The following is a 13,274-nucleotide window of genomic DNA, read 5'->3' on the forward strand; positions in this document are numbered from 1 at the left end:
AAAACATTAGTTCATTAAAGACATTTATTTTATATCACAGTAAGCATGGAGTTGCTCTTTAAGAGTCATGTTTCTGTAGGTATGTTGAGAAAAATCAATTTGTTAGATAATTTTTTTTCTCTCCTTACATAATCCATTTTGTAATATAATGTAATGATTTTTGGCCACCACGCTGTTTAAAAAAATGGCTATTTGTTTATTTGCGTTTTAGATGATTAGTAATAAAATAATGGATGTAAATTAGACCTATTTTGTGTGCAGTAATAATAACTTTCTTATAATCTAGTTTCTTATTATATTATTATATTCTATTTACTATTAAAATGCAGCGTATAGGTATAAATAAAATTAATTTATTAATTTATGTTTCTATAGGACAAGAACAGCATGTTACACAGAATACGCCCAGATGGGTTGCCAAGTAGTAGTTACATCCCTCTTTAATCAGAAAGCTTAGTTGCGGTTATTTATTTTCATTCTGGCGTCCACATAGCATTCTTGTTTGCTTGTTTTTTTTATATTTATTTATTCATTTTTTGTTCATCTGTTTTTCTGGTCTTTCTAAAATGCTACTGCCAATTATCTTCCAGCGGTAAGCTGCAGTGCAACCAGAGGTGCTCGAAAGTGCACTTTCCAGGAACCTGGCAACCTAAAGGCAACCCGTGGTCTTTCCTCCTCTGCGGACTCATTCGCCATTTTGAGCCAGTTTTTCTGGGTGACCTACATTCGGTGAACAACCTGCAACGTGAGCAACACTTCAAATTTTCCTCGGCAAGAAAATAACAGGTAAGCATGCCAGAAATACGGCGTCGATGGACTTCAGCATATTTTCGTGTGTTTAACGCTGTCGATGTGACGTTATTTCTGTCAGCAGCGACTGTTTTCGTGTCTAACGTTAGCTCCCCTCGGCTAACTGAAAGCGACCTCGAGGCGAGGTAGGAAAAAAAAGAAAAAAAAATGACTGAGAGCAATTTTTTGCTAAAAAAAAACCTCAGATAAATTAGTTTTTAAAAACTGAAGCTTTGAAGCGTACTATACTCACTAATTTTTTAAATTCTGTTTAGCTTTTTAGGCGACGGTGAATTTACTAACGCATTGCGCAGTAACAACAGGGTTTTGTTTGCAAAGGTCTGACGGCTGATGCAGGCCCGAAATCCATCCGTGCGTTCCTTTGCCATAAATGGGCAAAAATGGCTTGCACTTGTATTTTACTTTTATATCGGGGGAGCCAACAAATTACCGTTTATATCTGCGCTGCTTTATTTGCGTTTTGACTTGCAGTAAATGTCGCATTTTTGTTTTTTTAGACCGGTTAGTCGACTCTAAAGTGAAACGGTTTTGACCAACAGGAAAACTCCTTGAACGGTTTTCATCGTGTTTGACTCATAAGCTTTAAGTAAACCTGATTAAAATTGAAAGAAAAAAAAAATCCTTCAGAACGTAGTTATGTCGGTCTACTTTAAAATTAAAATCGAACGTACTTTAATGATCCCAAAGTGAAGTAAAACATCAAAAATATGTAGATATTGCGATATTTATGTGAGCGAAATACCGTGGAGACTTTCCTTCACGGAAATCGGTACGTTTTTGTATCGCTTAACTAATAAATTTGCATAAAATAATTGGGATGATCAAATTAACCACAGTTGGATCGAAGCACAATTTTGATTTGGAGTACTCCAGTTGTGGTTTTGGTTTTATTGTATGCCTTTTGAATTTTAAAACAACAATGCCACTTGAAGAGGGATGTGTGCTACTATGCTAACTTCTAAGCTGTGTGAGAGGAGAGTCAAAGGAGGAAATAACTTGTTGTTTACGTGAAGGTTTTCTCACCAAGATAATGATTAATTTATGTCCCAGGAGGAGGGACAAACAATACACAACAATAACAAGATGTTCTTGTTATGTTTTCCACACGTAAAAATATTATTTTTTTGCCTTTCTCCGTTTGAAAATGTCTTTTTTATCTCTTTGCAGCAAGGAGCAGCAACATGAGTAGCAGTCGTGTCTTCATCGGCCATTTGAGCACACATGCGAGAGAGAGGGATGTGGAGAAGTTTTTCAAGGGATATGGACACATAAGAGAGATCAACTTGAAAAACGGATTTGGATTTGTGGTGAGTGTGGCAAGTCCTTTGTGGTACATTTTGATTTTGACTCTGAGCTTAAGGGAAATAACGCTCTCCCGTTCTTGTCAGGAATTTGATGACCACAGAGACGCCGACGACGCCGTGTACGAGCTGAATGGGAAAGAACTGTGCAGTGAAAGGTAAGCGGATTTCCCTGTTCTGCCGCCTGTTGGGAGTTGTTTACGAGCGCAGGGTCATCTGAGTAGCTGCCAGGCAGTTAATGTTATCTGCTTCATGAGTCAGCAGGTTTTTCTTCTTTTATATGTTTGCGTGACCTTCCACTTTAATCCGTTGTTTACATTTTCTTCCTCAGGGTCACCATTGAGCACGCCCGCTCCAGGAGAGGCAGAGGAGGCGGCGCCCCGGGAATGGGACGTTTTGGCGGCGGTGGTGGTGGCGGCGGCGGCGGCGGCTATCGCCAATCCCGCAATACCAGAGCTAGGTAGATGAGACTCAGGTTGCCATTTTGTTTCATAAAAGTTAGATGATTGTTTTCTATCTCAGTAAAACCACCAATTCAAACCAGACCGTATGATTTGGTCTATTAAAAATAAGTGAATTGTGTACAGCTGACACGATTAACTGTGATGAGTCGATTATTGAAATATTAGTCATAACTGATTTAGTTATCGATTTGTCGTTAACTGGAGTGTGCATTGTGTGTATGATTCATTAAAGGAGTTCTGTTATTGCATTTTAGGGAATAAGATGTTTATTTTCTTATTCAAATAAAAATGTTTATTTTCTAAATAAAAAAGGAATTGAATTAATGTGCATCTTTTAAAGTATTTTTTAAAAATATTGCATAAAAAAATACTTAAGAATTTAAGTGATAAATATTAAGAATGTGCGAATTTTGTGAAACATTTTATCAATTTCTAAAATGATAATTAACCGCAGGACCATAAAAGAGCAAATGTATATTTTCCAGACAGGCTTGCTTAAAATTGTGGCATATTCTAAGCCTTTTGGCTGTATGGACTGGAATAAGCCCATTTTTCCACATCTGACACCAATGCAAACATTGAAACAATTCTTAGAAAAAACACACACACAAAAGTGAGCAAGAAATGAATTAATTTAACAGAAAATTGTGCTGAAAACCAAGAAGGCTACTGTTTGACATAGAAGTGAGTGTTTTTAGTTTTAAGTCCAATGTGCAACATTTCTCTGCAGGTATGGCCCTCCCATGCGAACTGATCACAGGCTAATTGTGGAGAACCTCTCGTCCCGCGTCAGCTGGCAGGTATGAGATCACATAATTACATTAAACTCAATTTACTATGACATATTGCCACGTGATTTAATAGTAAAGTAACAGTTTATTTTATAAGTATTCTATTAAAAATTACACATTTTTGTCAAATTGGCAAATGTTTTTTTTTTTTTTTTTTTTCATTTTAGTGTCATTTACTCCAAAAATCATATTACTGCTGCTGCTAAAAAAAAAAAAAAAAAATCATTTTATTTTTTATAAGCAGCTCCTCTGGTATGGTTTCCTGTTTTGTAAATCAGAGGTAAATAGACATCCTCCACTTGGGGGGTCAGAAGTATGTAGCGCCCTCTGCTGGTTGTTTTTTTTCTGAATAGTGTCCATCTGGTGCCTTTCCTTACACGCAGTTGCTGCCGGTCTAAAGTCTTGGCTGGTCCCCCGTAGCGGTGAAAGTGGTCTAGCGCAGGATACGGTAGCCTTAGGAGGGCCGTAGCCACAGTCTGGAGGTTCTGTGGGCTGGCGTTCCCGGCTGCAGGAACCCCCACGCCCCCCTCAAATCCACGGCCTCCCACAGTCTCTGTTGGGGCTCTTTCTGTGGCTGGTGGAGCTGGGGGGTGTTGAGTCGGGCACACATCACACCCCCCTACTTTCTCTCTGGTGGTTCCTTACTTGAGGAGGCCGGATGCTGATGCAAGGCTGAGAGCATTTCTCGAGGGCGTTTCTCAAGGGCTTAACACTGCATTGGTTCCCATTTGCTATTTGGACAAGTGGCTCTATGCTATTATCTACCTTGGTTTGGAGCGGTAAGTAGCATAAAACTCATGTGATTGGGTTTTTTATTATTATTATTCTTTTTAATAGCGGGTGGTAGAAGGGTGGAGATTTAGTCTCGAAAAGGAATCTTGTAAACAGTTGTCCCCCTTTTTTGTAAAGTCATTTGGTGAATGTAAAAAAAAAGTCCCTACTTTAAAAAAAAAGAAGAAAATAGTCATTTTTATTGTAAATTCAACACACAATCTGTTTATCCCACAAATTTCTACAGAAATTTGACTTCCAAAAGTCGAGTATTGGCATCAAATTCCTCAAAAGTTTTGCCTGTTTTCTGTGAAGTGTTTCACCGTAAGGCTTAATGTGGTCTTTGAATTGATAAAGCAGTAAATTTCAGTTTCTGTAGCAGAAAAGGGCAAAACCTGTCCTCAGATCATTTTTATGGCTCTCTTGTTTACACGCCCTCTAGAATAGGATCTGATACAAATGTGCTAGAAATGGGTTACTCATGTTTCTGTTTGATGTTTTTATTTTTTTGGTAATTTCTTAAGTTCCAGGTTCGAGAAGGCTCTCAGTGACGCTTCGTGTCTAATTCCCTTATTTATTCAGTGTTGTGCTCTTGAAATAGGACCTTAAAGACCTGATGAGAAAGGCAGGTGAAGTTACCTTTGTGGACGCACACAGACCCACTAAAAATGAAGGGTGAGTTAAGTCGTTTCACTTCTTGTTGGCGTTTTTATTATGATGTCTCGTAGATAAATGACTATCGGTTTGAATGCAGAGTGGTTGAGTTTGCATCTCGTTACGATATGAAGAACGCCATCTCCAAACTCGATGGAACAGAGCTGAATGGACGCAAGTTGAAGATGTTTGAGGACAGTAGGAGGTGAGACATTTTATGTTGTCTGTTTTGTTTTTTTTTTTTATCCTGTGGTGAAAATGTGCCCGTCGTTACATGAACGTTGTCGTTTCTGTTCCACCACCAGGAGCCGTTCTCGCAGCTACTCGCGTTCCAGAAGCCGCTCCAGGAGCAGATCCAGGAGCCGCTCCAGGAGTCGTTCCAGGAGCCGGAGCCGCAGCCGCTCCAGGAGCCGCTCCAGATCTCCCAGCCGCACCCCAGAGAAGAAGATGTCAGGAGGGAGCAAGCCTGCAGCTAATTCCCCATCCAAGTCCAAATCTCGCTCCAAATCCCGCTCAAAATCCCGCTCCAAATCCCGCTCAAAATCCCGCTCCAAATCTCGTTCCAAATCCCGCTCTCCCGCTCCCGCTCAAAACGGCAAGGCTCGCTCCAGATCCCGATCTCGCTCGCGTTCCCGCTCCGCCTCAGCAGAGAGCAAACACTAAGATGGCTGCAGCTGCAAGTCATAGGATGGATTCAGAGTAGTTTTCCTAGCGAGCCTCACCTGGCGGCTTGTTTTTTACTGAAGGGGAGAAAAGAACCTTTAAGTGGGGTCTTTTTGAAGGCAAGAAAAAAAAATTGTACAAATTTAGCTTCTTTTTTTTTTTTTTTGAGTGCTTTTTAGTTTTGAATCTTCTTCCACTGAGTGAAATTATTGTAAACAAAATTTAAACAATTGATTCTTCTGTCCCCTTCATATGAGTGGCTATACCCATTATCTGCTTACTGTCCCTCACCAGATTTACTTTATTTCCCAATCTTTGTAGGAATACCATCAATTCCCTTAAACTGTTGAGAATATAAAGGTATAGATTTGGTCTTAAACGTTGCTCATTCTTCTGATGAGGCATCTATCTGTGATTGAAATCCAGTCATTTGATATTCGAACATAAGAGCAGTTCAGCTGGGGATTTAGATTTTTTTTTTTTTGTTTCTCAAAACTGGCCATCTGGAATTTAGTTTTCCTAAGCGTCTTACTTTTAGTCAGTGTTTTCACTGATGTCTTTTTTTTCTTCTGGGAATCGGGAGTCTGACACAAGTTTGCTTGTAAATGTTGCATATTTAGATGCTGATGAATCTATATATTGTAATTTTTTTTTCTTTGTTTACTACGTGTGTCTAAAAAACCAATGCACACAATGTTTCCATTTTCAACTCAAGTCTTTCATTAACTGTGAAATGTATCAATCCCTCTGTCCTACACTTATTGTGGAGTACAAATGTAAACTAAGTTCATTTTCCTTTTGCTTTGTTATAAAAATATTAAACGTCAGTGTACTAAAAAAGAAAAGTCTTCGGCTACATATTGTCACGTTTTTACAGAAAAATGTATCCCGATACAAAAAAACAAGATCTGATCGAAGATTATCTTAATATTAAAATACTTTGGCCAGGACTGATTGAAAGACTTCAATGTTTCAGGAAACAACCTCGGACGATACAAAAAAAAAAGCATACGTTTTTCAGGCGATATTTGTGTCTCCTTATTGCAAATCTGAGACAAATCTCGCTTTAGCCGTTTTGAAGGGAAGCTCGAATGGGTCAACCTGGAAAGTAACCGGAATGGGCAAGTAAATGCCAACACTGCCAGCCAATAATCTAGTTGAAGGAAGTTTTAGTTCTAAATGTGGGAACAAAATGTTCTGACTCGTATTGGAAAAAAACTCAAATGTTCCACCCCTAAGAATAAAACCAAACATCCTCTTGAGAGACCTTGAATACATTTCTGATTGTCCTTCATTGTTGTACATTAAATGGCCATTGTTGACAAGCCATGACAATAATCTGTGGATCAATATAGTAACAGCTAATCCGACTAGACATAGTAATCCCTGAAGGGATTATATCCATGTATGAGAACCTGAAAGGTAGTTAGAGCTGAACATATATGATCGAAAATGAAATGTTTTAAGGTCAAAAATTACTTTTTAGTTTGTTTTTTCCCCCCTCCCAAATTCACTGCAAAGCTCGTGATCACCACAGGGTGGCAGCACTCGCTTGGGTCAATGAGTGAGAAGCTTTGATGGCTTTCTAAATGACCTGTTCTGTTTCCACCATCACAGAGTCATGTGAGGCAGGAAATGTTTTTGAAACGAAGATATTTGGTCGATGAAAACTGATCCAAGTAAACAGATAAAATAAAGAAATAAAAGTTAAAACTCTTCTTCCGGGACTGTACAGGACAGTAGTTTTAACTGCAAAATGCTTGCTTTAAATTATGAACGGCGCACACAAAAATAACTTTGAAAAGTGGTTTGCTTATACATTTTAATTGTATCGCTCGTGTTTGTTTTTCAGCTTTGGTGTAGAGGGAAGTAATCCATAATCTACAGTAGACGTTCAGGAGATGCAGCTATTCATTATATGTATGCAGTTTAACATGACTGCATATGGCAGGTGAAAATCAGATGGATTAACAAACTGCCACACTACAATATAGAGGTTACTATTCATAAGTAACTGTTTGTCCCAACTGCTTCACTGTTGGGACAAATGGCACCATTTATTTTTTATTGTATACGATAGTCAAATTGGGGCAAAAATATAGTAGAACGTAATAAGGTGTACTGGATGGACATTTTTCTGCAGAATCACTCCTTGTAATTCCATCCTGTCCTCTGATCCAGAGAGCTTTTACTACCAGCCAGCACCGCATATCCCTGCAGACAAGTGTATGTCGGGTGTTTAGTGCTCCGCTTATGGAGCACCGTTTGTGCCATGAACAAACTACTAGCGTTCTTTAGCTACCTATGGGCATATTGTTGCCCGTTTGGTCCAATATTAATCTCATTTTTACTTCTGACCCTGGAAGACGTTTTATGTTGGAATTTTGGGTGCGAACGCTTGAGATCTCACTACAACCCCAACCTTTTTTCCCCAACATGGCTGTCACATCACATGCATAAAACACAGCGAAAGTTGCGCTTTATCTATGGTGTGACACTTAACAGAACAACCACAGCGTTACCAGCTTATGTCGCTAATATTAGTTAGCCTGGTCACTACACAATTAGGAAATCATGACAGATTTCCAACTTGGTGTTAACTTGAATCTAATCCTACTTCTTTACACACCTATAACAGTTAGTTACCATGGAGACTAAACAGACATTTTTTTCCTATGGTGTCACAGAGACCCTTTTGCTGCTCTCTATAGCATTTATTTTGTGCTCCGCTTTATTAGCCACCCACATTCCACACAGAGTGATTCTGTGTGGAATGTCTTCGGTTTTAACATGTATTTCTTAGCGTGGGGACGTCGCGGAGCGGGTTTCCTTCCTCACGCATCGCGGTGACGGTCTCGCGCTAAGCCTCTCCCACCACCGCTGCGCACGAGCCACCCGTCATACCCACGGACGGACGGCGTGCGGACCGGGCACAACAAGCTCCGCGGTCGAGCTGCTCGGTCCACAGAGCCTCACCGACCCCCGGCGACCCGCTCCGACTGAGAAATGAGCTCGGCGTCCGGCGAACACACGTTGTCGACGTGAGCGCGTGACGACAGTTTCTTCGCGGAAACACACACATTGTCACCTCACGCGCACACACGCGCGCACGCAGACAGACGACCCGCGCGCCGGTTTTGCTGTTTACCAACCGACCAGCTCGGTGTCAGGACGGTCCCACCCGCTGGTACCGACAGCCATGGCGGAGAGGAGCGGCCGGCTGAGTTTCCCCGGGAGCGGGGCTCTCAACCGACCGGTGCCCATGAACCTGTTCGCAACGTGGGAGATAGACGGGTCCTCCCCGAACTGTATACCGAGGTAAGGGCTCTGTCCTGTGTGTGTATGTGTGTGTGTATGTGTGTGTGTTTAAAGTTTAAAGCTCCTGCTCGCAGCGCAGGCTGTGTCATTAGTGAGCGCGCTAACACTGCAGCCGCAGCGACCCTGCTGTCTCATCCTGCCCGCTGGATGCCCATGCAGGCCCTCAGCTGTCTGCAGCACCGAGCCGAGGCGTGCGCAGTGAAAAGGCGTGAATCCCGCTGTGCGGTGGCAGAAAAACTCCTCAGTGCAGCTGCGTGGGTCCATAGGTGGGTGGGTGTGGGGGGTTTCTGCAGGCATCATGGTCCTCCTGTTGGAAGATCACACTTACCGCTGCGAGTTTTAAGTGCTCCAGTTTGATGCGTGAACCAAAAATGCTAAATTAAACGATTTCATTATGAGCAGCTGCACCAGTTGTTAACAAAATACTTCCCACATGGTCTTCTTGTTTTAATCTACTGCGGTTTTCACTGCAAGCCCCAGGTCTCCAGACAGAGTCGCAGCTGCTCTGCCATTAACTTTGTTTGTTTGTTTGTTTGTTTGTTTGTTTATTTATTCATGCATGAAAACTTTCTGCTCAAACCTATAACCAAGAGACGCTTCTGGAGGTTAGAAGACAAAAGAGAAATCGCTAAAAACATGAGCAGATGTGATCTATTCACCTGCTGCACCGGGATTTGCTTCTCATGCGTATCAAATTTGCTGTGCCTAATGAAATGGCAAATTTTGTCTTCTTGATCAAAGTTGTGCTTCTGATCTTATTCCTCGACATTCTTGAGAAGCTCACTGTGAAAGATCAGGTTAATATTTAAGAAAAGGTTCTCATTTCGTTCATGTCCTTTTCTGTCATCTTAAAGCAAAGTTACCCGCCTTGTAACATGTTTACAGTTTGCAAACATATTAACAATTTTGTCCCTTGATCTTATGATTGTGCTTTGCCTGTTGAGACCATCTGAATCCTCCAACTCGACGTAAGCAATTCAACTCTGTTGCGTTAGATGGTTGATGATGCCAGAGCTTGTTATTGCACTAAACGACCTTTCACTCACGCAATTAAACTCCATCTACTGCCTTAAAATTAGCGTTGAAACCTTATTAGTCGAGGTCAGAATGACCTCCCCGTGTCTGACTCAAGAAAAAAAAGCCTTAATTAATGTGGGAATTTGGATGTGTGTGTGTTTTTTTTGTAATTACTATTATTTAATAGTTTTTTTTTCAAAAGTGATGACTCCCTCTTCTTGGCTCCCCCCTCTGTCCTCTTCATTTGACACTTCAGCGGACAGCGCATCGCTTGGCTTTTAGCTGAAACCAGCTCACTTCCAGGAACAGCGTGGCTGTGACATTATTCAGCAGACCGGATGAGCAGATGAAATGCCTCTGTAACTAAAAGAGACGCGCTCGCTCCTCGTCGACCTGTCGGCTCACGCTCTCATCTCGTCCACCAGGCTGCTTCGGCTAGGAGCAGACAGTGAGAAGTTGTCTTTTCCCGAAAGGCCGCAGCCTCGTATTGAGTTCTGTCTGTCAGGGTGGAGACAGCAGGATCCCGGCTTTGTTGAACCTTCGGCTTCCAGTCTTTTTACACTTCCATTTGTATGCGTCCAGAGTGTGACCTTTCACCTCATTCTTCTTTGTCAAACAGCTCGAGTTCAGTCAGACTGGACGGGGAGCATACGTTGACATCAGGTCTCATGTCTTGTCTGAGAATGGCCCAGTCAAAGTAAAGATGTCGGATACATTCAAGAATGTAACCGCGGCTGTTTGTCGGATCAATCTAGGAAAGTACTCTTGTAAATCCTGTCTTTAACTTTATCATCATTTTTGTTGCTATGCTGTAATTTTTTTCCCTCTTTCAAAGAGTATTTGAGACTCTTTAAAAGGATTGTGAGTTTGAAGTATTTTTATTCTTTTTTTTTTATTTCGCAAATTTACTGCACACAGATTTGCAGTTTTCACCAGTCATCGCAACTTTGGACCAAATCTTGTTTGTTTTGTTTGTTTTTGTTGTAGGCCTATTTCCTTCTTTTCTCACCAATCACTGCAACTCGGCTGAATTTTGACCAATCCGGTTGGCCGCCTTCTGATATAACTTTCTGTTTCGCTATGCGTTTCTTGAAAGCCGAACCTGGAAGATGAGAGTGTGTGTGACGCTAAACAATAGCAGTTGCCTTTCTTTTTTTCCCACTTTTTGCTGGTTTGTTTATGGAAAAAAAAATACATTTAGAGAAGTTCTGTAGGATTTGTGTCTACTGTCTAAAAAGTTCATGTTAACTTTTAGAGTTCTCATTTTGTACTTTGACAGCTCCTCAGAACACGGTTTTATTTGCATTATGTTTGCTGTCTCAATAAGCCAATCGAGTTAAAAATCCAGGCCTTTTTGGGGATTTAAAAAAAAATTTTATTGGAAAAGTAAACCGTCAGAAAAGTCTCAACTTTTTGAAAAAGATGTCGTAAAGTCAGCCATTTTAGGCTGCAACAATTCCCCCCAAAGAACTCCACAACGTCCTGAAAGGACTGAACGCCGCGTTTCATTGTGGCATCTTTCTCTGTTCACCTGTTGGGGGTGATGTGGAGTGTTTTGTTTTCCACCACACAAGTGTTTTAGCATGTGAAGTTTAAGTTTGGTCTCATGTGACCAGAGCACCTCCTCCCTCATGTTGGTTGTCAGTCTTGGTAGCTTCTCATTTTCGGATCAGAAGTACCTAACGGTAAATGACGCGTGTCGTGTTTTTGAATGCTTCTGTATGACGATGAACACCGAGCTCCTTACCGCAGTGCAGCGAACTCACCCAGAGCATTTTACAGCCTATAAATGGGTGGAAAAACAAACTGCTGCGTTTGACATTTTAATGTGATTTATTCAATGGCAGCGCAATGTTGTGAACATTTAGTGTTTTATCCTAAATCATTTTTTTCTGGAAGCAACTCAGAACAGGGATCGCATTCTTGGTGCCGTACTTATTCACTGAAGAGTTGCTTCAATACTTAAAAGGTTTGACAGGGTTTGACTGTGTTGTTGGAACGGCAGATGAAATATTTTCATCTGTGTTGTCTAGAAGAAGGAAAAGGAAATAAATAGGGGAACAAAAATGAGACGAATGAAAACTTAGTTTGCACTGCGACCACAGACTTTGATCGCTTGCTGAAATGTTATGTCAATGGTGTCCAAACAAAATCCCCTCTAAGTTTATGAAAAAAAACAGTTTCAAGTGGAGTCAAAACATCTGCGCCGCACCGCTGAAGTGCCTGGAACAGGATTTGCACGAACGTGTCAGTTCTTCAGGAATAAAATCCTCTTTTCTCTGGCATTTACCAAAGTCCCATTAATTTGGATCAGCCAGCTTTCATTTTGATGATTATGACTCGTAATGAAACAAAACGTGTTAAAAATACCTGCAGGCGTGAAAAATGACGGCTTAGTGTGCTCTTTCATCTGTTTTCAGGAACCTTGCACAGGTTGGTATTAATATCCAAACTGATGGGACTTTTGCTGCCCCTTCACGAATGTTTTGAGTCGTAGAGCAACTGCAACCTTAACAAACTCCAAGAGCCAATTTTGCCCTCAGTCCACCTACATTACGCTCGTATAGAGTCGCGAGTGTTGCCTGACCTTTAAAAAACGAAAGACAATTTGTAATTTTGGAAAAATAGCTACTGTTGGAAATGTGTTATTTTGTGAAACGACCACCATTTCATTTCTAGTTTTAGGTCGTAAAATAAGCCAATAATTTAAATTTTACAAAACATGCATGTTACCAAAACATACAGGTTTTGTAAAATCTTTGATGGGATCGAGCTATTGGTGGAAAATGACGGGGAAAAAAAGGCATAAATTCCAACCTAATGACAAGAAAACTACAGGCACATCTCAGTTAATTAGAATATGCTCTTTCTGATGAGACCAGTTGTTCAGACTGAAAGTAGCTTTTTATCAATAGAAACCTTTCAGCAGGTAATAAACATGCTTTTCATCAAGCCTACATTTCTGTATTCAAAATGTGTGATGCAAGGTGATATCAAAATCTAAATGGTCATGTTTTCATTCACTGTAAGCAGAAAGTCATCATCGTTAACAGAAAGAAAGGCTTAGAAACATCAGTTTGTGTTGATTAATCTATATAAAGATTTTAACTAAGGCATTTCAATAAATCGATAACGATACATATTGTGATACACACGTAGTCAATATCAATAAATAATTTTTCTGGGAGAATATTCAATAATTTCATTGTTCTTTGAGCCTGAACTGCACAGCATTCTGGGTAATGTAGGTAGAGGAAATGCTTTAGCCGCTCAACCTCTCTCAGCCTAGCTAAGCTCTTTGGTTACATAGCAACAACCTATTGAGTAACCCGCGCAGCAGCAGTTTCATGTTTCACCACTGTGCCTCAAAACTGCATAAACCTACAAAACGACACAAAGTGAAAACTGTAGACAAGTCAAGCCGAAACTGTCAGATGTTTGGCAGTATTCCAGATATTTAAAACAAACAAAAAACATTTATTATC

The 13,274-nt window shown here is 40.7% G+C and overlaps 2 protein-coding genes across 6 annotated transcripts in view; both read left to right on the forward strand.

The window, feature by feature from the left end:
• The first annotated feature begins 665 nt into the window (after nucleotides 1-665).
• srsf5a (serine and arginine rich splicing factor 5a) lies at nucleotides 666-6,299 on the forward strand. Its single transcript, XM_055038040.1, has 8 exons — nucleotides 666-786; nucleotides 1,978-2,117; nucleotides 2,199-2,269; nucleotides 2,443-2,571; nucleotides 3,306-3,375; nucleotides 4,739-4,812; nucleotides 4,892-4,996; nucleotides 5,097-6,299. The coding sequence occupies exons 2-8, from the start codon at nucleotides 1,992-1,994 to the stop codon at nucleotides 5,452-5,454; spliced, it is 933 nt and encodes a 310-aa protein (XP_054894015.1). The 5' UTR covers nucleotides 666-786; nucleotides 1,978-1,991; the 3' UTR covers nucleotides 5,455-6,299.
• Nucleotides 6,300-8,139: 1,840 nt separating this feature from the next.
• pacs2 (phosphofurin acidic cluster sorting protein 2) overlaps nucleotides 8,140-13,274 on the forward strand; it is a 62,466-nt gene continuing 57,331 nt past the window's right edge. For all 5 annotated transcript variants that reach the window (XM_055038030.1, XM_055038031.1, XM_055038034.1 and 2 more), the window contains exon 1: nucleotides 8,140-8,772. In XM_055038030.1, coding sequence (XP_054894005.1) covers nucleotides 8,654-8,772 — 119 coding nt within the window. In that variant the 5' untranslated portion in view covers nucleotides 8,140-8,653. The remainder of the gene's footprint in view (nucleotides 8,773-13,274) is intronic.

This window comes from Poeciliopsis prolifica, unplaced genomic scaffold (genome assembly GCF_027474105.1).
Source record: "Poeciliopsis prolifica strain line A6 unplaced genomic scaffold, Auburn_PproV2 SCAFFOLD013, whole genome shotgun sequence".
Lineage (NCBI taxonomy): Eukaryota > Metazoa > Chordata > Actinopteri > Cyprinodontiformes > Poeciliidae > Poeciliopsis > Poeciliopsis prolifica.